Source organism: Centrocercus urophasianus, unplaced genomic scaffold (assembly GCF_019232065.1).
Source record: "Centrocercus urophasianus isolate 14NV4802_14NV808 unplaced genomic scaffold, USGS_Curo_1.0 seq_14, whole genome shotgun sequence".
Classification (NCBI taxonomy): domain Eukaryota; kingdom Metazoa; phylum Chordata; class Aves; order Galliformes; family Phasianidae; genus Centrocercus; species Centrocercus urophasianus.
In genome coordinates, this window is record NW_024884586.1 from 45,883,004 (window position 1) to 45,896,447 (window position 13,444).

The 13,444-nt window shown below is 41.1% G+C and overlaps 1 protein-coding gene across 1 annotated transcript in view; it reads right to left on the reverse strand.

Annotated features, from left to right (window-relative positions):
* Positions 1-13,444, reverse strand: part of BRF1 (BRF1 RNA polymerase III transcription initiation factor subunit) — a 164,141-nt gene that overhangs the window by 37,628 nt on the left and 113,069 nt on the right. Inside the window, exons 12-15 of the mRNA XM_042815073.1 lie at positions 10,469-10,530; positions 8,165-8,246; positions 8,012-8,067; positions 5,955-6,211 (exon numbers count right to left, since the gene is read on the reverse strand). Coding sequence (XP_042671007.1) covers positions 5,955-6,211; positions 8,012-8,067; positions 8,165-8,246; positions 10,469-10,530 — 457 coding nt within the window. The remainder of the gene's footprint in view (positions 1-5,954; positions 6,212-8,011; positions 8,068-8,164; positions 8,247-10,468; positions 10,531-13,444) is intronic.

Sequence of the window (13,444 nt, forward strand, 5' to 3'; positions counted from 1 at the left end):
ATGAGGACTTCTCCCTACTGAGCAGCAAAGCTTCGTGACGAAGAGCTTGCCCATGGATATCCTCACAGATGCCTGGCAGCCCACCAGCCCCCACTGTGCCCCCTACAATCACAGGACCTCTCAGATACTCTGTTCCAAATCTCTTAAACTATTGCTGCAATGTTATTTTTCCTAATTAGAGATTCTGAAACAACTCGCTTCTATACACAATGAATCAAGGATATACAGATGTATACATTCTTGAATTAATAAACGACCATTTGAGTCTATTTGGTATAAAGGATAGCTAGAAACATAACAGAAATATCACTTTCAGGGTTTTGCAGACATTCAGGCATCCCTTGGAATACTCAAACTGAGTTTTGTCTCATGCTCTGGATTGATATAAGCAATCTGGAAAAACCGAGTTCGCCCTCTTCCCCTCCACAAATACCAGTCTGGTAATATAAAATAAACTAAAAGTACTGTGCATTAAAAAAAATAAATCTGTCTGCTTTGAGTTTATAAAAATAAATCATAAGCCATAGCAAATGTAGAACAAGCATCATGGGCACTCAGACTTGCAGTTGGGTTAGCAGCAGTGCAACGGTACGGCACTCAGCACCTGCCTGGGCAACACAGCTGAAAATAAAGAGTTGTCATTATCAGTAATCCTGGATGTGGGGCTTCTTCTTTTCCTATTCACAGGAAAAGAACAGACAGGTTCTGCCAGATGCTCGCAGAGTTAATAATTACATGGAAGAGGCAGTGTTGGGCCAAGCACATTGCACAACGCTCGCTGCCCTCGCACATCCAGACCAAGCACCCAGTAAGGGACAAAGCCTGTAGCTGCCACTGCTGTTTCTCTAAAACAACTCTACCAAAAATCAGTAAATTAGGCTTCTGCTCTTATTTTACCCCTTACGGGAATCTGACTTCAATCAGAGCCAAGAAAGTACCAGGCAACATATTGTGAGATGAGATGCCAAACATGAGGCTGTAGAAAGCATCCGATATATTATCCCTCTTAATAAAGGAGATTTTTCATACAGTTATAGAATCACAGAATGTCTCATATTGGAGGGGACCTTAAAGATCACCTAGCTCCAATCCCCTGCCATAGCAGGACTGCCATCCCCCAGCTCAGGCTGCCCAGGGTCTCATCCACAGCTTCGGACACCTCCAGGGATGGGGCACCCACAGCTCTGGGCAGTAGTGCCAGGCCTCACCGCCCTTGGAGTAAAGAATTTCTTACCTAACATCTAAGATAAATCTCCCCTCTTTTAATTTAAAGCCACTCCCTCTTGTTCTATCACTATCAGACTGTGTAATACATCGGTCCCTCGCCTGCATGCAAGCCTTCAGGTATTGGACGGCCTCAATGAGGTCTCCTCAGAGCCTCCTCTTTTCCAAGCTAATTTTTCTGGGGTTGTGACACCCCCTGAGAAGTCAACAAAAACACAGCTGGAGCAGATGCTAAGCTAAAGCATCCCCTAAGGCCAGGACTGAGTCCCACAGCCCCAGGCACTGCACCCTGCTGGGGGGAACATTACCAGCAAAAGGACACAAGTGAGACCATGTAGAGAACCTGGTGGTGAGACTCAAAATTTAATCAAACCTGAAATCTCTACCAAGGGCTTTTGTCGTATTTGCAGCAAGCTTGATTTGGCTTTCTATTATATATTCATATGCCTCCATTCAGAACAACCTTGTTTCATTACAGTGGATTCAACTGTGCTTTGCAGTCCTGCTCCACTTCTTCCAAGGCAAATTCTTCAGGAGATTAACCTGACACATTTATTCCCCTGATGATATATCCCGTCCTCTCTAATATCGTTACCAATTTCAAGTACACAGCAATAAATGGGCATAAAATTTTTAAAAAGTAGTGACTTGAAAGCTTTTTTGTTCCCACATTTTCTTGGAACAACACATTTCACTTTGCAAGCAAGATTCAGCTCAGGCAAATACAAAATAAATTATTTAGCTTTCAACCAAAAGCTCGCAGATTCTGTTTTTAGTGGACTTGAAGCTCACACTGGAGTTTAGGTTTTAAGTAGCTCAAAGTGGCAATTGCTCTTCGCTAGGAGTTCAACACATTCATCTTCTGTGACGCCTGTTTCATATGCACAGAAGACATTAGTGAAGATAAAATGTGCAACTGGTAATTGAAATTAAAGTCGCAATCTCTATTACGGTGATATCCACTGTGCCACATCTCTGTAACACACAATGAAACAGCTTTTGCTTCTGAAGCAGCAACCGCGATACCCACCGGAACCAAAAGAAACCTTGCCTGATGCGCTGAGAAATGCAGTGAAATATACCCACAAACAATACAATTTCCTAAAGTTGCTTACATTGTTTTTACTATTTTTACATTCTCTTGACAAATAGATTAAGTACAACTCCAGTATACTTAGGGAAAATGTGTCTGTAAAAAAGCATCTCTTTTTCTTACACTCTGAAAGTGGCACAGTATTCAGTTTTTCACACAGAGGGTGGTGAGGCACTGGCACAGGTTGCCCAAGGAGGCTGTGGATGCCCCATCCCTGCAGGCATTCAAGGCCAGGCTGGATGTGGCTCTGGGCAGCCTGGGCTGCTGGCTGGCGACCTGCACACAGCAGGGGATTTAAACTAGATGATCACTGTGGTCCTTTTCAACTCAGGCCATTCTGTGATTCTGTGATTCTACTCACAGTAAAGAAAACTGTTCAAAAATCCAGTTTGCTTTTGAAAATACTGGTGAATATGGACATGCTCATCTAAAAAGGCTGGACTCTGCACTATCCTTGGAGTTAATTCTTTCAGTGTACCTTCCTGAGGAAATTTCAGAAACAATTCCAAGATTTCTAAATTGGGAATTTTGAAGGAACAGTGTTGAGATATGTTCTTTGGCTCCAAGTAACTATTAAGTTAATGCTGATTATAATAGCTCTGATGTGACTCTGATGTGACTATGTCACTGGCACATGCTCCCTGAGGATGGTTAGCATTCAACAACTTGCAAATCAACAACTTTTTACAAGGTTTAACAGACCAACACTGCTAACTAACTACTACTTTACATCACATTAGAAAACAAAGACACTGCACCATGTCTGGCTGTGGCAACCACATCTTCAAATGAAGATCTGAAGTCCTCTTCCCAGAAATACAAGTGCAGCATATTTTACAGCAAGAGACCATATGAAAAATGGAGATAAACCTCCTGCTTCCAAGGTGCTACCTATTGGATTGGAGGATGGTTTCTGAGACATGTGACAAAGCCAGCTGTGTTTATAGGACCTCTGCTTGCACATAGAAAGCAATCAAATCTACTTTCCCAATCTAATACCTTTACTGGAGTAGTGCTTTAATCACCAAGAAGCAGTACTCCTTTCCTAGCCCTAATTGGGATCAGGACTAAATCAGCTGCTCTTTAAATCCTGACTACATCTCACACAAACTAAAGGACTGCATCAAAGCACTGTTATGCAAGGTGCTGCTGCAGTCACATAGGGCTTGCTAAATATTTCAGACATATAAAGCTGAATAGGCTGGACTGTAAATCACTACAAACCAAAACAGTTAGCAAGAACTCCACAAATGCCTCCTGGATAACTCTACATTATGTGCTTCAATCATTTTCTAATGAGCAATGTTCCAGGTTTTTATTATTATTAATTGCATATAAATTGCCATTATTTTTGTATCACTGGGAAAGTATTTAGCCATTCACCTCTCAGAGGAACAATGCTGAACAAAGGAAATGAATGCATGGCATATCAGAACAATACAAAACACAAAAATTTATGCATGCCATTTAAAAGACATGGCATTCAGACTACTAGCAAAAAAATCAAAAGTATGTCATAAATCTTTCATGGTAAGAAATAAAAAAACGAATGGTTTGCCAAGTCCTTGATATTATTTAATCAGAAATGTTGCCTACTTCTGGAGTGCAAAATCTTAACCACGTATCTGCATGTATCACCAACCTTCTCTGAAGTGCTCTGCTGCAAAATTCATTGTATCTAAGATCTGCTAATCATCATCAGGAAACTGTTATGCATCTTAAGGACATACTTTAGGCACTCAAGAGGAAAAATAAACACATTTTATTAGCTGCTTTTGGAAAATACTGATTTGTGTATTTATTTAGAAACCTTTTCAAGTTGCCCCACTGTTAAATTAAATATTTATGGCATGATTTTCCAAAGAGTTTAACACCTGTTAAGGTGCTAAGGGTTTAACCTGCTGGCTTCAACAGGAGCTTCAAGTGCCCAATGCTGTTGAAAAGCAGGCCAGGAGGGACACAGGATGGATGTGCTGAAGCAGCAGCTCGGGTGTTTGTGTTACTGCTAAGTCCTGAAAAGCAGTGGGTCTCATACAAGCCCATACTGCCCATCACAGCAATCCATTTCTGCAACTGCATCAGAGCTGTGCTTCACTAAAAATTACAGAAATATGACTCACTATACCTGTCAAATAAAAAAAAACGTCAGTGCTGTGAGATAATCCTGAATGCATCTTTACTTTCCTTCTATTAGAAAATGTGTGTGTTTAGGTCATTAAAGATGACCTGAAGTAGCAACTCATGTAGGAAACTAAAATCCTCAGTGAGTAATGAATTGGAAAGCTGTTGATATTAGAGAGGTGAGAAGCTGAATGAGGACAAAGCCATTTTGATAAAATACAGTATAAAGAAGGAAGAACAGAAAAATAAAAGACGTTTGTTACACTCCAAAGATCTGTATCCCAGTGACAGTGAGACTAGACACAACTTTGGCTGAGAAGCTAAAAGCATTGGCCAAAGCCAATGCAATTGGCCAAGTGCAAACCAGGTCATAATCATGGGTTTGTGTATAGCCATGTCCATAGCAGCTGCACCTCCACAGGTATGCTACGTCCCCACTCCTTTGCTAATGGATGAATTCTCACACCTCGTGGTTGCCTTTCTCTCCCCAAAGCTGCTTCATTTAGGAAGGGAAAATATCACATCTGAAGCACCTCCAGCTGCAGCTCCTTGCTGATTTTCACTTCAGACAACCCCAAGCCTCCCATGAGCTCTGCCCACCTCAGTGCTGCTGCAGGCAGTGCTATCACTGACCCCAGCTCTCTGCTCCCTCCATTCCCTCCCCTGCCCTTCACTCTCCAAACAACAGTATGAAGACACCATCTAGCATTTCTGTACTAAATCTCTGAATTTCCTGGTGGTGTAGAGCTTAGAAGCAGAAAAACAACATCTTTTAGGCAGTAAATAAATATCTAACAACTAAATAAGAAATTACTATAGAGAGAGATCATCCAAATGATCATCCAACACGATTTCAGGAACTGCAGGCTAATAAAACAGTTGAATATTGCAGATAGGATACATCAATCTCCTTCTACACATTACAGCACACCACAAATCTGCCCAGCAAGTCTGACTATTTTGCACATTAAAATAGTAGCTTTCATCACACTATAAAACATTTGCAAATGCAGACCAGAAAACCGACGAGCATATTTACTGTAAAGCTTTATATCTGTGTCACCAATTAACAACAAAAGTTTGGAATAAAACTAAAATAAAAGCTAATCAAAACAGCTAGCTGTCGTAACAGATGGGAACTGTATTTTTCAAATGAAGCAAAAAGCCAAAGCTTTTGAGCATTTAGTGTCATGTCAGCAGATACAGACAACCCAGAAAGGGAGGACACCAAATGTCAGGGATATATGAAGAAAAGCTGTTTGTGGCCCAAAGATTGATGTTTATGAATTTCCACTGATTTTTTTTTTTCTCCAGAATGATTAACTCACATCAAAACAGACCTTTGATATGCGAACCATAAATAAGTTTCCACTGTGACACTGCAGGCAAAACAAATAAAAACAAGACCCCAGCATTATTTTAGCCTCAGACAAATGTTTCAGTACCTACATTGTCTGGCTCAGAAAGATACATAGACAGTCTCACAGACAGAGATAGAAATGAACAATTGCAGTACCTTTTTCCCACACTGTTTACAGGGCTGGCTATATTCCTACTGGCAATAGATTTTCTTCTTGACAGCTTCTTGGTGTTGGTGCTGTCATCAGTGCTGTCATCCTCTTTCTTTGGTGTGTTACTTCCTTTGCTGTTCAGGTCCCTTAGCACATTATAATTAATTTTACTTGAGATTTTCTTCTGTTCTAACATCTTTTCAATTGCCTCTCCTGCTGTGCTGGCTTGAATTGGCTCCCGCTTCTTTGCAGCTTTCTTTGGCTTAATTAAAATATAAAATTAGTGATGTAGAGACAAACAAAATGGTTGTGCACAGAAGGGCAACCTGTGGCTCAGCAGTCCCTGCACATGTGCTGGTGACTCGGGGACAGGATGGGCGATGGGGCCGAGCCAGGTCACACTCTCTGGCCTGGGGCTGAGCAAGACTAAGGGACTTCTCTTTCTACAGGAATTCAGTGTAGGCTTTCCCATTTTTGCCAAATGCCCACACAGTTTATTACCAATTCTTTACTGCACATTTGTACCGCTGCCAGAAAAGAAACGTGGGCCATTTCTCACATGTGAAAAAAGTGGAGAGAGCTCCCGTTACGGGAATAGGGACCTTGATAACATCACCCAGCATGTAAATAAATTCCTCTGTTAAAACTACCTTCCAAGTGAGAGTGAAGCTGGGGCACTTCCCTAGGCACTGACAACAGCATTTCATATGAAGTCCAAAAGCTGCACATCCAACTCTTCCTCAAAATAGAAAAAAGTCAAGAAAATTAGCAGCGGCTTTCTAAGCAATAATGCTGTTGGAGAGGAAGCAGGACGCTGCAGCAACATCACCTGCCCACAGAGAGAGGCAGCTTCCCTCGGCCAAGCACTGCAAACCCAGCACTAACACTGCGCGGCAGTTTGATGCTGCACAGAGCCAGACAAAGAGAAATGACACCAGGGAACACTTCTATCTGGGACCGGTGCCTAGCTAGGTACCAAAAAAAACCGATCTTCTGTTTCTCATTCAGCCCTTTCCTTTTCAAAGGAAGGTTTTAACACCAAGCTCCGCAGGAGATTTATTTTTTAATGTATAATAGCCCCTCTGTTTACCTACATGGGTCAAGTGCTACCTTGAAATTGGAAAGCACTATATTAATCAAGTTCTACTCGAGCTGTCAGAAACAATACAGCTAGAGAAAAACTCCTGTGTTGTCAGAACAAAAAGGTGGGTTGTTCGGGCTACTTCTCAGTGCCAGAGAGTTATACAATTTTGAACATTGCTGGTAGAATTCCACGGCCCTGGAAGGGCGGGATGAATGAGAAACTCTGAAGCATAAAACAGTGTTTCATTGTCTGGTTTTGTTTTTACTATTGAAATACCTAGGGGAGGTAGGAAACTCTGTCTTTCACATTAGCCAGAAAAGAAAGATACAAGATACACACATTAAAAATGAACACGGATTTCAGTTGCATGTGGAAGATTTGACTTGTCACTTGCTCAATTACACAAAACACTAACAATATAAATTGTGAATATATGGCCAATTAGGTTGCTTTAAACTGCTAAACATGGAGACAGGATGAGCCATTTGTTAACATAACCATCGCCTTCTTTATGAAAGGTACAACTAAATACTTCTTTAAGTGGCTGTAACAAAGACCTCTTCAGTTGTCCATAAAGAAATCATTATAGCAAGAGCAGAGGAAGCTGCTAAAGTTAGGGCAAGTACAAACAAATTCCCCATGCACACATTAAAAAAGTCAGGCATGTCCTAAGAACTGTATTTAAATAAGTGAGCATTTAGGGCTGCAATCCTAAATGCAAGAACTAGCTCTGATTTTACCATGCACTGAATTTTTTCCTGATAGTAGCTCAGAATAGACATTTGGGCAAGAAAGTGTTTTACTCATCACCTGAGAAATTATAGTGTTCTATTTATGTAATGCATAGAAATATACTGGGTTTGGCTTGTTTAGTGCTGACCCATCCCTTTACCCCCACATCCTACACAGGGTGATCAACAGATTAAAAGAATTTCCAAGACATTTTCAAACAGACACAATTAGCACACAGTTTGATACCTTGTGTTCCTTATAAATCCCAAGTTCTTTCTCTTTTGCTATTCTTGCTTCCTTTTCTGAAAGATGACAAAAGGGTAACCAGCATGAAGATTACACAGACTGCATATTTCAGCAACCCTGGCCAAAAGAAGAAATTCAGTCCTATCCACTTACCTTTTTGTTCCTTCAAATAATCTGCATTTTCTTTCATCCACAGCTCTGCTTTTATCTGAGCTTCTGTTTCGTTAAGTATATACTAAAAGACAAAACAAGTTCATCTGCTTTCAGAAATCGACTTAAAAATCATAGTGCAAAACTGAACTGAAAAACCACTAACAAGGTCAATTCATATTTTATTAAAAAATAAACGAACAAAAAAGCATGAAAGAAAACATGACCAAGATGCAACCATCAGAGCATTTCCAGCAAATTCTAAAGCTGGAAAAACAACGACCTGCTTTCAAAACACAGTGCTGGCTTTCCAAATTGTGTTGGGGTGGTCGACAGTCATCCAGGACTCATTATACATGATCATAATACTTGATCCATAATTAATCTGGAATGATCTTGTTTTTATGATCTTTTTCAGATGATGTAAGAGAGTGTCATGACAACATGGCAGTCTGCAAGTAATTCTGAGAGGTGATGGTGGTCTGTAATTCAAAACAGTATGGGAACCACTGCCTTGCACTACCAAAACAGAAACATGTGTCTTCTAGGTAGTTTTCTGGGAAGGTTTAGGCACAAAATTATGGTCTGAGTGAATGAAAGCAGCTTAGTTTGTTGGAGGTTCAGTCCTCTAGACTTCAGAGAGCTGGGTGCAGTATACACATCTAAACTTCCTGCAGTTAACCCCACTAAATCACAGCAACACTGTTAGTAAGCTTGGAGCTGTAAAGCAACTAGAACTATTCAAGTAAATCACAGGAATAAGCAAATAGGTGGGTAGGTAGGCAGCAAGCAGGCTGGCAGGTTGCTAGATAGATGTCCCCTTCAATTTCTCACACACAAATATAAGCCCAGCTGTCTGCAAAGCAAAGGTTCTGTATGGCACATGCTGTCTGGCAATGAAGAACTTCTGCAGAATGGAGAAGAGAAACCAGACAATCTTTCATAAAGAAGACAATTTACTTGTAAGCAATGGACCCCAAACTTGTAAAACAATGTTTAAGTCCTAGAAGAATAATCTAATTTTTTCTGTCTTACAGGATTTAGTAGTCCAGATTTTCTCTGAAGTAAAATGTAGACAGAAAAATTTTATGAGAAATGTAACTCCAGGCAAATGACACTGATGTAGGGAGGGGTCCTTCCTTGGATGGCAAACGGAGTGAACAAGCAGCTGCATAGGTGCTGGTTTATCAGGCCACTATTTCACTGTTTCATCTGTTTCTATTAAAGGTGGTCATAATAGTAAAACTTCCTCATAGCTCAGTTATTCGTCTTTCTTATGCTTTTAGCGAGTTCATAATCTTGGGCTTACAATATTACAGTCTATTGCCATGGAAATGAACATGAGGTCATAAAAGCAGAGTTATGACCTCACTAAGGGCTACAAAGTGGAGAAAAGGTGCTTTTTTCTTTCTCCGTTTTTGTTTTCAAAGACTGATCTGCTCTTTCGAAGCCCTTCAGAATCAGCTCTGGGAGCTTGCAGGTCACCAGCTTCCCTGCCCTCCATCTCGTGCCTACTCCATTTTCAACATGCTCTTCCTCACACCCAGCTCAGCTGACCGCAGGCCGAGCATTTGCCTACCTCTCCATTCCTCACCAAGAATAGTCTGCAAATCAAGCCTGATTCTCAGCAATCTCTATGAAACCCTTCTGTTTCCAGTGACTCTGTACCCCAAAAAGGAGTTTTTAGTACCAGTGTTATCCATTCAAATTGCACTTTTCATTTCCAACTCTCATGGCAGCTGAAGAGGACATCAGGCCCTGATGGGAGGACTCATGCATTAACCTGCTGTGTGCCCTTTAACAGGCCATTTCCACAGCTGTCTTTTATACTCAGGCTGTTATGGGAAGGGTACCTTGTGCTGCCACACCAATAATAATAAATCCAGAAGATGCTACGGGTATCTTTTTAAGCACACAGAAGCTGTATGTGCTGCTTCTACATCATGGTTTCCATGGCAGCCTCATACGATGAATATATTGTAATTAAATAATGATTTTAGAGATTCACCAAACTTTTAAAAGTTCTTCTAAGAGTAAAAGGCATTCTAAAACATAACTACACCAGCACAGTAAGAAAGCAGCAGCAGCAGTCCCATACATACATAAAATAAGCACTAAATTCACAGGCTTGCACGAATATTAGCTTTGACCCCAGATCACTGAAATCACTTGAACCTCTCTATAGATCAGAGGCAAGCACTGCCAGAGTGAGGAGGCAGAGATGGAGAGAATACACCAGATAAGAACCATTTTCTTCTTTCTCAGATATGCAAACGCAGAGAGACTCGGGATAAAAGCGCATCTTACCCTATCTATTTCACTGTCGTCAATTCCACTGAGATCTAATTCACCATCTCCTGTATTTTCACCTACATAAAAGAACACATTTAATTAGCTAGACGTTTCTTCAAAATCAATTGCAATTCAAGTCCTATGGTAAAGTAACACTTTGCCTTTCCTTCTGCACTCATCGCAGTGAGGTTTAAGAGATTGCTGAGTATTTTTCATTCGAGGGTTTCCACACCAACATGCACCACACTGAACTGATTTATAATTCAGGAATCAGAATGGTTCTCTTTAGGATCAAAAATCCACCACACATTTCTAAGCGTCCTTTTTTTCTTTCTTTTTTAATTTATAGCCACATTTTTTCACCATGAACCTGGAGAAACCATTTCAGATGACACCATTTTTCATTCACCATAACATGGATTTCTCCACCAGAGCCTACATCCTGGTGATTTATCTGTAAATTACGGCTTAGAAAATATTTTCTGTTTACAAGGAAGCAGCACAAACCAGTGAATAATACATCACACTGACAGTCATACCATGGCTCTATTCTTAATTCTGATCTACAGTCATTCGAACCATCTAACTCATATCAGTTCTGTAAAAATATGCATTATTTTTTTCAAAAGTGGGAATTATGAAAACATTTCCAAACCTTAAAATAACTTGAAAGCTATGGAAGGGTCTAAATGAATGTGCAGCAATAATGAGTTTCTGTAATTACAACATCACTGTCATTTTTATAGCTACGTATTTACTAAGACTTCTCCCGAAAACAAGAATTTTTAAGATTCATTCCATTCATTAAAAGTCATAACAGCAAAGAACTAAGATCTAATTTGGGACCAGCACAACTTGCAGCAGCAAAATTGATTTTCCACATCATGTTAATGTACAGTAGTAATATACCATTAGTATTGTCCAGGTAGAGAAGAAAATACATTATTCAACACAGACTTATTCTGAGGAATGAAGAAAACCCCTTGATCATCTCCATTACATCTAATCAAGATTGGACAACAGGCGACCCAAGCTGATGATGTGCAGGAAAAATAAAGTTTCTGCAATCTGCAACAGCAGGAAATTGTATGGAACACCTTAGTAACTTCAGGGACATGGTTCCCCATTCCTGAGCACATGCCCCTCAGCTTCCCAAGGCTGCTGAATGTTTTGTTTGCCTGGGCTGGTGGCTCCTTGCAGAGCAGAGAGCAGGACCCTGAGGGGCATCAGATGGAGCCAACAAGCAAAGGGAGGAATGCAGAGCACAGCAAGTGATCCTCAGCTTGGCAGAACCCAGGCATTAAAGCAGTTCCTGAAATACATAAAACCATAGGGCTGGATTCCATCCCAAACTTCTGCGTAGGAATGAGGGCTGAGCTCTTTGAGGTGGTGCACAGGATCAGCCCTATAGACATTACTGGTATCAGACACAGAGCACTTACAGTTTGCTTTTCAAAATTCAACTTAATCAACAGAAAGTTTTTAATTCTTTCCACACCAAATCATACACAGAATGACTTTCAACCCAAAGAAAATGTCCTGATGCAAGGAATCGCCCAACACTTTGCTTTGATTTTCTTCTGAGATTGTTTCATACAGTATCAACTTTACCAATTCAGATAATCTCATGCAAATATGACTGAACAAGCTTTCAGGAACGTATCTCACTGATATTACATTTAGAAATTAACTATACTTTAGAATCCCAGGGTGTGAAAGTTTTGCTTTATGACTGTTATAACTATTAACTACGTAATTGTTCAGCACATATGCTTATCTTCTGCTCTTATCTCTACACTAAAGTGTGCAGTAAGAGCACACCTTGCCTTGGGGCCTCCAGCTCCTCATTCAAGCACCCACTACCACAAACACAGAGATGTGGCCCAAGGATGCATGGCTGGATCTTCCCTCAAAGAGCGGTGATGCAGTGGCACAGCTGCCCATGGGGTCACCATCCCTGGAGGTGTTCAAGAACCGTGGAGATGTGGCACTGAGGAACACGGGCAAGGGGCATGGTGAGGGTAGGCTGGACTTGGACTAGATGATCTTAGTGGTCCTTTCCAGTCTTAATGGTTCATAGAATCATAGAATCGCAAGGTTGGCAATGACCTGCAAGATCATCTAGTCCAACTGTCCTCCCATTACCACTGCCACCACAAGCTACTAGATCATATCTCGTAGCTGCTCATCCAGACACCTCTCAAACACTGCCAGGGATGGTGACTCCTCCAGCTCCCTGGGCAGCCATTCCAGTGCCTGACCACTCTCTGAGAGAAAAAGTTCTTCCTTATATCTAACCTAAACCTCCTCTGGTACAACTTGTGGCCATAACCAGACAACAGAACTTGGTTCTTTCACTCTATGAAAGCATGCCCTCATACGAGGTTGGAAAGGAAAATCAAAGTGGGAAAATACATCCAAGTGGTTTGTTACCTCTTTAAAACACCATTAATACAACTGACTGGATTTTTTTAGCAAGCGGTAATCATGCAAAGCACAAAGAGGATTGGTTGTGTGCTGCATCCCCAACGGGAGGCCGGGGCATCCAGCCGAGCACCACTGCCAGTCCCTCCTGCTGGAACCGATACGTGAATTTCCAGTGAGTGAAACGCTTAAATAATCACCGAGACAAGGAGTGAACTCTGTAGTCTACTGTCTGAGACGCCTTCCCAGGAGACAGCACACCTGGCTCTCAGAAAGGTTTCATTAGGTACACAAAATAAAATAACTTGAGAGCAGAAAGCAGGAGTGTGCCCGAGGCTGAGTCATCCACCTTGGGTTAAGGAGTCTGTGCAGAACCGGGCCTCCTGCGCTCCAGGTAGGTGCTGCAGGCACTAAGCTGTAGGACAGAAGGATGGGGTTTTCCTTTTCTTTGTTTCACCAGCCTCTTTTATCTTCAAGATTTTGGGGAAAAAATAAGCTAACATATTGACTACTTATACATTAAGGCCAAAATTAAAAAGGAACCAAACTGAAAGATCACTCCCTGCT